The sequence below is a fragment of the Dermochelys coriacea genome, chromosome 3 (assembly GCF_009764565.3).
Source record: "Dermochelys coriacea isolate rDerCor1 chromosome 3, rDerCor1.pri.v4, whole genome shotgun sequence".
Classification (NCBI taxonomy): domain Eukaryota; kingdom Metazoa; phylum Chordata; order Testudines; family Dermochelyidae; genus Dermochelys; species Dermochelys coriacea.
In genome coordinates, this window is record NC_050070.1 from 112,638,913 (window position 1) to 112,651,075 (window position 12,163).

General features: G+C 39.0%; 1 protein-coding gene across 2 annotated transcripts in view; it reads left to right on the forward strand.

Moving 5' to 3' along the window:
- The window catches only part of ADGB (androglobin), a 228,747-nt gene that overhangs the window by 153,118 nt on the left and 63,466 nt on the right, over positions 1-12,163 (forward strand). For both annotated transcript variants that reach the window (XM_038395342.2, XM_038395345.2), the window contains 2 exons: positions 7,019-7,206; positions 8,870-9,054. In XM_038395342.2, the coding sequence (XP_038251270.1) occupies positions 7,019-7,206; positions 8,870-9,054 (373 nt within the window). The remainder of the gene's footprint in view (positions 1-7,018; positions 7,207-8,869; positions 9,055-12,163) is intronic.

Here is a 12,163-nt window from a genome sequence, read left to right on the forward strand (position 1 = left end):
GACTGGCATTAAAATCTAAAGTAAAAAAGAACCGGGAGATAAAACTTGTATTCCTTACGATGGAGAGTTCACTGTGTCTGTCCTCTGACCCAGGCCAGGAGCACCCCTTTTTACCATGGTCTCTGAGTAAGTCGGCTGCCTCTTCTGTCTCTGAGCCGCACTCCTGGAGGGCATCTGAGACAAAGACCCAAGATTCCTCTTATAAGTCTTCCAAGGACCAGGACCCAAGTTCTCCAGGTAGTGAATCTACCTCAAAGAAGTTGAAGTAGTCAGCTCCCCCAGGTCCCATCAGTCTCTGGCATGGTACCCATGAGGCGCCTGGTTTTTTAGGTACTGGGAGCTCTGACAAATGTAGAGAGTTTACGGTATTGGGCTCCAAGAAGCCATCAGTACTAACAGGAGACTGCAGAGGCAAGAAGAGCTTTACCATGGTACTGAAAAAGACCACTCAACCTCCATCAGGTTTCCCCCAGAAGTGTTCAAAACTCGTGGTACCGTCCACTCCTTCGCCTACCTTTACCTCAAGCCATGGACACAGTACCAGCAACACTCTTGGTACTGCAAGATTTCAGGTTTTCCCAAGACCTCGCAGTGTCAGACTCCTGATTCACTATTGCTTGGTTATGATCTCTGCTCGGTACCGAGAATCTCCAGCTCTCCGGATGCCTACTTACTACCAATGGCAGAACCTCACATTTCCTCAATCCTGAGAGCATCCAGATCCCCAAACATGTGTCCAGGACCAGTGGTACCTCAAGCTCTTTCTGCTGCCCCACCATTACTGAGTGTCTCAGAAGAGGAGGATTATGCTGAAGACTTGGCCTCAGCCTCCCAAATATCAGTGCATGACTCTCCACTCCACCCCATGAAGGTTTTTTTCCCCTGAGGTCACTCATCACAGACATCCAAAGCTAGCATCCTGCTGAAACCTATGGATTCTGCCACCCATGCCATATGCACCACCCCCTTGAAATCCCTGAGTGGCTTATCACCATCAGTTCTTCAGGGACTCAAGCTCTGTCCTTCACAAAGACAGACAACTCTTCTCACCCACCCTTTCCAGGAGACTGGAGTCTCAGGAAGAGATTTTTGAGGAACAGGAGACCAGGGCTGACAAGGAGATCTCTGCATCTGTGAACATCTCTTCTTCATCCCCAGATGAAGCTGGCATGCCACCTCCACCATCCTTGGTTGATGATTTTAAGCAGTGTCAAGAGCTCATCAGTAGGGTCACAGAATCTTTACAGATCCCCCTTAAGGAGCTTGAAGAACTACATCATATACTGTTTGACATCCTCCATACTGCCTCCTTTGCCTGCATTGCCCTGCCAGTGAATGAAGCACTGCTGGACCGGCAAAGATCATCTTGTAGCCTCAATTTCTCCCATGTGCAAAAGGACAGATAAAAAATATTATTCCCTTTAAGGAGTCAGAATTCTTATTTTCTCACCCATCTCCTAACTCCTTTGTGGTTGAGGCAGTTAATGAACATGGAAGGCAGCACCACATTAAATCTATGCCCTATGATAAAAATCTTAAGCATGTTAACCTCCTTGGCAGAAAATCTTATTACTTTACAGTTTAGAATCACCAATGATCAGGGTTAGGATTAGGGTTAGGGTTAGGGGCAAAGTATAACCACATAAACCATACTAAGCTAAACTCCTTTATTGAACATCTGTCAGCAGAACACAGAGAGCAGTTACAGGCAATTGTTGCAGAAGGCCAGCTCCTTGCCAGGATACCTCTGTAGGCTTCTCTTGATGCTGCCGATACTGCCACTCATTCAGTTTACACAGCAGTAGTTATGAGTAAGGCTACGTTTTAAAAGTCATGGACATGTCACAGACTGTGAATTTTTGTTTACTGTCCATGACTTTTACTAAAAATACCAGTGAATAAAACTTGGGGGTGGGGGGCTGCTCAGGGGCCCCCCGGGTGCTGGGGGAGGGTGGCCCAGCAGCTTGGAAATATAGGCGGTGGCGTGCAGCCCAGCTGGTGTTGGGCAGGTGTGGGTGGTAGCATGCAGCCTGGGACCCCCCTCGGGTGCTGGGGGTTGCGGGGCCAGCAGGCTCCCTACCTGGCTCCACGTCTCCCCTGACCCCGAAGCAGCAGAGTTTGGGTGTGGGAGGGGGCAAGGGGTTGGGGCACGGGATGAGGTAAGGCAGGCTCTGGGCGGTGTTTACCTGGGGCCTCTCCAGAAGTGGCAACATCCCCCTTGCTCAGCTGCTAGGTGGAGGCATGGCCAGGCAGCTCTGGGCACTGCCTCTGCCTGCAAGCACAGCCTCCGCAGCTCCCATTGGCCGTGGTTTCTGGCCAATGGGAACTGCAAAGCCAGCGCTTTACTATCCAATGCTATTATTAAGTTAACTGACTTTGAATATGAACAGACACTACACCTCCTTTCTAATAGTATGTTATAAAAAACATAACAATGTAACACAGCAAGTGAGAAATAATATCTAAATTCCTAAATGTCAGTATTAATGCAAAACAGATTCTCTTCTTGATATAACCCTACCATTTAAGTTTTATGCTTCAAAAACTATGACTCAGCAACTCTCAATGAAGGTTAAACTATCCGCAGATATTATTATTATTATTATTATTTATTTTATTATTCTGCTGCAAAGCCAGTTCTGGAGAAAACTAAAGTTAATTTCAAAATGATTGACACTGAGGATAAAATCTGCAGAGTAGCAATAGTGTCTGTCTCTCTTCTGCAGATTTTACAGTGTAGATAGACACTTTAGTTATATCCTTGGCTGTATTTGGAAGCATACTATTTTAATCTAAACTCTTTCCATGTATAATCCTATCTTCCACTACCAAGAAGATACCACATTATTTCTTTATTTTTTTAATTGTTCGCAAGGTTTTTATGAGTGGATAGGATAATGAGATAGAATAAGGAACAAAGTACTGCTGAATCTTCAATTGAAATCCAAAGATTCTATTTTTAATAATTTGTAAATGTTCTAAAATTGTCAGTCCAATAATATCAAGCAAATGATTTTTTACCTGATTGATTTAAATCCTGTTAAGGTCAATGAGACTGAAGCATGTATTTAAGTGCTTACCTAAATAGGGATGTTTTCCTGAATTATGGCCTTGAGTAGTCTAGAATGTCCAATTAATTACAAGTGGATAAAGTTACTCATATATATGACTTTGCAAGATGGGATCACTGGATTATAAATGGTCTTTTTTTCATTGCTTTTTGAGCTCTCATTTTAAACACTTAGTAATCCTGATAATAGAACACAAAACAAGACCAAAACAGATAAATCTGAAGCCAACAGATAGGTGATTTGGAGCTGTGCTGTACTTGGTTGACTGATTTATTTTAATCTGAAGTTCTGAAGTAGTATGAGCATGAAAAGTAAATATGTTGTACAATTTTTCAAAAATTGAAATGTGACAAACTAAAATGTGTACTTGTGCTCAATGTATCATGTATTGGTATTTTTGTGACTTTCCAAATTTCTAAAATTAACTTACATATAGCTTTATAATTTGATATTCATAAACTGATTATAGTGCAATAATATAGTATTCGTGATTAAGGGTTTGATCCCAAAGTCCACTTTTACAATAGGAGTATTTCTATTGAGCTTCAGTGGACTTTGGTTAAGGCCCCAAAAGAAGAGGAAGACAAATTGTAGCATAAATATGATTAAATATAGGCTAATTAAGATGTTTTGTGTTTGTAAAGGCAGGCATTGATTGTATCATATTGATTGCACTGCAATTTGCCAGTGAGTGAGGTGCTTTGAGTTGTTATGATATCAGTAAAAGAGGGATTGTGTAATTTGGTTTCAATCTTCAGAGTGGGTTCTATCTGGCCTCTACATTTTCCTATCAAAATGTGTGCCCCAAAAGTTTTGTATGCATCTTTTGGAGGACCTCGGGCACCAAAAGGAGATGCTAAATCCTGTGCAAGTGCCACTTGAACATGGAAAATTTCTCTACAAATCTGAATTTGGGGTCTCTGCCATTTTTTGTCTAATTTAGATGAATACTTTTGGTGCAAATATACTATGTATTAATTGCTAGTATACTTGTCTCCTCATCTTCAACTGCATTGACCTCTTATTTTTCAAGTAGCTATGAGCTCAGTTTATTGGCATACAATAATTTTCATTCAAAATCTTATATGCTTTTTACACATTCTGACACAAAACTCACACAAAGGCAAAATCTTTTTTTCTAAAATCTGGTGCATAGGATAAAATTTGCAGGCTAGCCTTTCTCAATAATTCTTAATGCAAAACCATGCATAATGTTGTTTTCCCTCTGCTGCATTCTTTCCAACTCAGAAATGTTTTCTTATTATACAGAAAACAGAATTTTGTATAGTCTTCCAAACATAGCATTGGAAATAGGGGTGTGACAAATCTTCAGTTCATATTTGATTTATGTATAAATACAGTTATGCTATCCCAGGTCCCAACTCACCACCGGCATCCTGTAGGGACCCTCATCTCTCTTTTTTGCATTTCTTACCACAGAAAATTCTTTACTTATTCCTTCCAGTTTGTCTCCCTCCCCACCTTATCTCAGACCCTCTCCGCTTCCCTCCCTTTTGCTTGCAGCCCCCACTGTCAATATGCATATGCAGCAAATAGAAAAGCCAGTTATTGTGTATTTAGCCAGATCATCCAGAAAACATTAATCCATCACATCCCTCCCCCACTACTCTGTTGAGTGGAGCTAACTTGTACCAATCTATTGTCCACGCTAGGGGTTCATACTTCATGCCTCTCCATATTCAGTAGCCACAACAACCCTCTCTCTATTTTTAATGGGCCAGGTATTTTTGCTGTTGCTGAACAAAAAATGAATAAACAGTAGTATGCTTATTAAAAAAAGTTCAGGCTGGTGGTCCAGTAACAACAGAGCACGGAGGATCTGAATTAAGAGCATCAGGGGGTGATAGGATACATCCCCTTGGGAAAGGAGCACCTCGTATCACTCCCTAGCAGTCCTCTCTGGCTGACTGGAGGAGCAGTATTGTCCTCCAAGGCAAGCAGCATCCAGCCACACTCACCCAAGGGAAGGTCATCACAACACGGGGACTTTGGGAGGTGGGACTGAATTCATTTAGGGTGGTATTTTCAAAAGTGTACAGCATTGGCCTAAACTCTACTTTCATTAAAGCCAATGCTAAAACTCCCATTGACTTCAATGGAAGCAGATTTAGGTAAACAACCGCATGCTTTTGAAAAATCACACACCTTCAAAGCATACATAGATGTTTAAGTAGTGAGGAAACTGGTGCTATCCCTCTGAAACAGTCTGTCTCTGAAGTGATCCAAGTCTTCAGAGCGAGTTCCCGCTAAAGTGCAACCCCAATTATCCAAACAACTCAAAAGACCCAAAAATAATGTAAAATTGAGGAGGCAGGATTATACACATAAAGGAGGGAGAGCTTTCAGAGCTGGAGGGAGAGAAACAGGGAAATAAAGAAAAAAGATTTTAAAAAAAGAAAATGGGGTGGGGAAGTGTGGAAAAGAAGGGACCAAAGGGTTTCTGTATTGTTTTTAGACATTCGTTTAAGTAGTCACAGTCATTTTTTGTATCTGTTTCTTTTCATTTAATTTATTCATATTTGAAAGAAAATGTCAGTATAATAATAACTTGGGGATATTGCCATAATTCACAGCTTTGCCAATTTAAATGGAACAGAAGCAAACTTTTCAGTTCTATGGAGGTATATTTTTATTATTTAACATTTATATTGCATTAGCAACCTGTTAAGATGATGATGCTGGGCATTGTACAAACATATTATATGAAGAAGTTCCTACCGTAAGTTCTTAACGATTTATTAAAATATCCTATTTTTATGTCAGTGAAGAAGATTTCCTTTCCTCTGCATTGTTCAATCTAGACCACAGAAATCTGTAGCTCTACAGTCAGTGTTATATAACATTTTAGAACTGGCTATAACCCTTCTTTCCTCTGCTTTCACTACCTTCTTCCTACCTCAAATCCTCCTTTCTCTATATTGCATCAGGCATATATCCATTCCATCCTTCACTAGTTCTCATCCAAGTTTTACAGTTTATACTGTGAAACAGTCCTTTGCCTTTCATGGTACATTTCCACCCTTCCCCCCCCCACCCAATTTTACCTATATTAGGTAACACCAGAGTTCTGAGTTCTGGTCAGTCTGAGATTAATCTAAAAATGTTTTATAGGAATTTTACATTATTTTATACACTGACGTCAATTTGCCAATTTTTATGGTAATGGTGCCATTTGATGTCAGTATTAGCTTCAAACAAGGTAAAGTTAAAGCATAATTTCTGGGGAATGGTGCTGAAAATACAGCTCACTGACGTTTCCCTGTCTCTGCCCCATGGGCGGGGGGGTCCAAACTCAAAAGCATCACTGAAATTTAAATTTGAAGTGTCTTGCTCATAATTCAGAGTGAAAATTCTCAACTTGTGAAATAACCTTTAGTTCTTCCTCCAGTGTATCTACTTCCATTTATAATAAATGTCAGGATGGAGGGAGAGAACAAAGGCATACTTTAGAGAAAGAAAATGAACAGTATTTGCAATCGTCACCTTTGCTATTGAATTAATATGGATGGCACTGAGATACTGCAGCAGTATAAAACCCTAAGATAAAGAAATAAGTGGCAGTTCATCACACATAAGTATAATGCAAAAGAAGAGAACAAAATCAGAATAAACATCAGTCGTGTTAATCATGGGGAGAGTTATCCATAAGAATTATGGACATGCTGCAATAATGTTTAAGATTTGATTAATATTTTCCAAATTAAATTTTGCATAATGACTTGTCATTTAAAATTTTACCCAATATAAATGATGTTACCATGGGTTGCTTAAGGTACGGTAGGATTATAAGAGAGCCATAGTACTGCCACATCAGGAGTGGTATTGATAAGTGTTTGCCCTCTGTGGGTACACAGTATTCGTTGTAAGTGCATCATTTTTAGTGAGCGTCATATCTAATGAAAAATGCCATGTTTTCTGTTTTTCAGAAAGGATACACGTTCATGGCTGAAGCAATTACTGGTGACTTACCTGTGGCAGCTGGGAAATGGAGACTACGTCTCATTGGTTCCCATAATCCACTCCCTTCTCTCTCTCGTGATGCTGTAAACAATTTCTATTCCACTAAGGAAATTAAAGACTATTATATACCAAATGACAAGCACATTGTATTCAGGTAAATTTTGGAAGGAGAACAATTTAACTGTCACTTTTTATATAACACTACTCGTGGAAAATTATATTCTTTTTGGAAGAAAAATGCTTTCAAGCAAACAGGAAAAATATACTTGAATTTTACAGGCAATTATGTTTATTCAATATGAAAGTCAGACTTGAACATATCCTCAGAGCAGGGTTTAGTTTTCTAAAATATTGCTACTAGTTAGTGCAGATGTGGGGTGTGGTGTCCTGGTAAAGGAACATTACATTTAACTGATTACTTTGAAATAATAATATAATATTTTGCACTTAAGTACCATGGATCTCAGAAAACTATATAAACTTTAATAAGTTAAACTTCATAATCCCCTGTGAGATAGATTAGCATTGTAATGTACATTTTGCAAATGGGTAAACTAAGGCACAGAATTGGTTGGCTCCAGTCAGCGAGAAAGATGGGAATAGAATCATGACTCCTTACCCTAGGTCCCTTGCTCTAACTACCAGACACATTCCCATCCTATCGTATGGCAGGCAAATTTCATTTGATTGTAAATTATACACATTTGATTAGAGCACACATATTATTGTAGAACAGCATATTTTATGTCAACATAAGCAATTATTTGAGTTTATAATTTTTTTTTCAATGGACTAAAATGATTTTGGGCCAGATCCTGAGCTGGCATAAATAGCCATGGTTCATTGAAGTCAAAGGAGTTATGCCAATTTACCGAAGCTGATTAACTGGCTCTTGGTTCAGGTCTGTGAGCAGATCCCTGTTCAAACTTGTAAATACAGCAGTATTTAACAACTAGTAAAAAAAAATTGACTAGTATTATATAATCTACTGGTTTTGTTACTGTATACATATTTCAGTTATTAAATGTGGAGGTGAAAGCTCTATTAAAACAGGTTTGGGCTATTCATATGCCTAAAGATAAGCACACTCATAGATTTTGCAGGATCAGGATCTAACTTTTATATATGTTTCTTTATAGAGCAGTATTATAACTTTTCATGCCAAGGTCTGAAATCAGTGGGATTACTCATGGAGTAAAGGACTACTGACCATGAGTAAAGGTGGCAGAATCAGTCCCAACAGAAATAAAGATAATTAAATTCCAGAAAAACTTGAAATGGAAATATAATAAATACTCTAAATTCTTGTCAACAGTGCCGTGCCTTGAGCAGTTTCCCCTTTTTCTCTTGTCTATGCTCCTTCAAAAAATTTTTAATTTTTAAAATATGTTCACATGCTTATGTGTCTAGATATTCTTTGCCTATCGCTAGTGCATATCCATAGTTGCTGACTTTTTTTTAAACGTACATTATCCTATCTTTTACTTTGTTTGCTTTGGTAAACCTAAGAATTTTGAACCTGGGAAAGGGGGGGGGGGAGAGTTTCATACTGAAAGTTGTGATACAACTTCAGCTAATTGATGGTGGTTTGAACAATAACAAAAATGTTGTTTTTGTTGCATCTGGTGACTTTCAACTCGAGGTTTAGTGTCTTGAGCTCCAGTTCAGGAAACAATTTAAGCATGTGCTAAGCCCATCCCAATTATTTAAGTATGTGGTTTTTTGAATGAAGATGCTTTTCTTAATTGGGTTTTAGACGTTCTAACGAAGAACGTTCTGGTTGTTGCTTATGTTGTTGGAATTTTTCTCCTCTTTAGATATGCAGTAAAAGTCACAGCATCACATATTGCTACAGTGCAGGTACAAACCTCTAAATCAGATGTGTTCATTAAATTGCAAGTCCTGGATAGTGAGGAGGAAATTGTGAGCGCTGTTGGAAAGGGCCATGCTGTCATCCCTGCATTTAATTTCTTATGTACTGAAAGGCCTTTAAGTTCTCAGTGTAAGTATTTATTTTGCATTTTAAGAGGAATATGCATTCTAATAATGACTTTAAGTAAGAAATAACCTTTAAAACACACACAGGAACTATGATTTTTTTCCCAGTTTTTCCATGAATTATGTCATTTCCCTCATTTAATTGTGAATTTCAGCTTTCTTCTACGTTCCACTCTGACATGGGGGCCAGGAATGCAGGATCATGCTTGGTGGCCCCAGGGAGAGTTGGAGGTGAGGTTGGTTGCATAGTTGCCTGGCATTACTATTTGCCTGTGACTTTTGCCTTAGTTTTCTGGCTCATCTATGAGTAATTTGGATTTATGCCACAATTAATTTAGATCCTTAGTGCTAAGATTTTTATGTGGACACATTTCCCTTATTAGTGGGAACTGAGATATATTCTCTTCTCAAATCTTGTTCTTAGCATTTGATCTTCAGAGATTAAAATATAGACATTCTTTTGTTTGTTAGTCTAGAAAAGACCTCTTGACAAGCATTATTTTTTATCCCTGGCTCTTTCTCCCCTGCTCCCTACAACCTTCTGCAGGAAAATAGAGGATTCTGCAGGAACTACCAATAGTACCAGATTTATAGAAAGCATAAATAATCGTAACAATATTGACAGCTCATTATAATGCCAACAGAAATATTGAGGAAAAAGTTATCTCAGAGGGCACATTCCAATTTATAGAGAATATCTTTTGGGACTAAATTTAATTGTCAGTTACTATACCTACACACTCTCTCTCATCTTTTATCTGAATAATTTTGTCTCTGAGAAACTTTTTGTTTGTTTAGCTTGTTTTCTTTCGTATTAATTTTATTACCACTAGCCATATCTACAGTTTAGTAGGCCTTTTCATTTTTTCCATAACAGCTTTTAAATATTGGAAGTCAAAAACCGAACCAAATTTGTGCCAGCTCTTGCAAATATAGCATCTGGCTTTCTTTCTGAACTAGTAGATTGACATTTGATTCTTAAGTGCTGTTTAATTTTATTGTTGTGGAGTAATAATTATGGTTAAATTCATATCAGGTATGTATTTGTTAAGCATATTTCAGACACTTTCACTACTGTGCTCAGGTAATTTCAATTCAGATGAAATATACCATACCTATTACATTCTTAATATATCTAACAATCTATAAAGGGTTTATATCAATGTGCTTTCCAATCTTAGCATTGCTTGTTTAGTCTTCATTTGTTTTCCTGTTATCCGTGTGTTTTCTAACCATGTTGTTTGCAATTTGCTTACAAGGTCTACATACAGGGCTGAAGTTTACAGAAGCACATACAGATATTTCTGTGTAATCCCATTCTCTGTAGGGTTTACTCCCCTACATGTTTTCTTCAAATATATGCAATAATACAGCAGTGATTAATTCAAAGCAAACAGCTAACTCAACTACTACACTTACACATAGCACTATGCATCAGTGTTGAAATTTTAACAGAAGTAAACCATTATATGAAGGGTCTAATACCAATAATCCTCTTGCAATCAGTCAGTTTCTATCTCTCTATCAGCATATTAGCAGCTTGAGGCAAAGACAAATCATTCAACTACTGGTGTTTTTTCTGTAAAATTATTGCTTTGGTACTGATCAAAATGGTGTCTCCAGTAGTTTTGCCCAGATGGCTCTGTAGTGAAATGCACAATTTTTTTTCATAATTTTAATTTAGCTTTCATAAATTACCAGTACTACATAAGAAAAATATCTGATTTCATCAGAACAAATGTAGACATTTCTGATTACTGTCTGCATTACACTTCAATATCCTCAAAAAGAAGACTACTAAAATTCAGCAAAAATACATTGTAATCCCAAATTTTATTTCTCCCTTAAACTAATGTCATTGATTTTAATGGGTGCTGTGGAGAATGTAGAATTGATCTGTAACAATTTATGATTACATGACCTCGCTATTAAAATAGTCAATGTAGAACTATGTGGATTGACTGTGGGAATGTATTGATTGATTCAGTTCATTAGTGGGCAGTTGGAAAAACAAGTAGGAAGGCCACACAATAGCCTGGATAAAGAATACCTCTGCAAACACTTGAAAGACAATACCAAGCTATCAGCTGAGAAGATGTGACTTCTAGGCTCCAACAAAGTTATATGGTTACTTGGCCAAGGCCATGAGCCTAGAGATCAAAGGGATCCGTTAAAATGTCCCTCTTGAAGAAAGGTTGTCCTGAAGGTGGGTTGTCAGCAGCTGCTTGAGGGGAGATGCTGCCAGAGAGCTACCAACAAAAGGGAGAGTCTGCAGCAGGACTGTCTCCCTCCTGGCTCAGAGGTGGGGGTACCTGTCCATTCCCCTGTAGGTGTTTGTGTACACCAGTGCACAACTGTCAGAGAGTTACCCATTAGGGCGGCATGAGCACCCTCTGCTGTTTTGCACATATCACTCAGGTAGAAAGGGCCGAACTGCCCCTCGCCCCATTCAGTTCCTTCCTACTGACCAGGAAGGTTGTTGGAGCTCCCTGCCCTGGCTTCTTTTCTTGATATCTCTAAAAGTACCTGTGTGTAATTAGATTTTAAAAAATTTCTTAATTGTTTTTGTAGTTTTGTGTGGTTCCAGAATCAGTTTGGGTACTGTCACCTGAACTGAAGATATGCTGCACTCTCTGGGTTTCAAGCCCTGCCATTTTTGTAGCAAGGCTATGCATAATAGTGACCCTCACCCTAGCTGCGGCAAGTGCTTCGGGGAGGCTCTTGTGAGCGGTCAGTGTGGCATTGGTAAGGGCTTTAAGCCCTGTTCAGGAAAAATAATAGTTCAGACAGATTAAAATATCTGCTGATGGAACTGGCACTGCAGCCTCCTATCTGAGCCCTCTACCTCGGTCCAAGTACTGGATACCAAGCACCTCGGTGTCGGTCAGTATCACACCTCTAGCACTACCAGTCTTCTTTTTGGGGTATGCGCAACATGCCTCAAGTGGCACGTGACCTGGATTCATCACTGAATTTGGTTTGCTGGTTGGATCATTAGCTTCCCTGGGCCAGGCCAGGTACTGACGGGGAGTGCAACGTACCAGATGCAGATGAGCATCATTGGTACCCGAGAAGAGGCATTGGAAATGGGACTCGGTAATGGGATCTTCAGA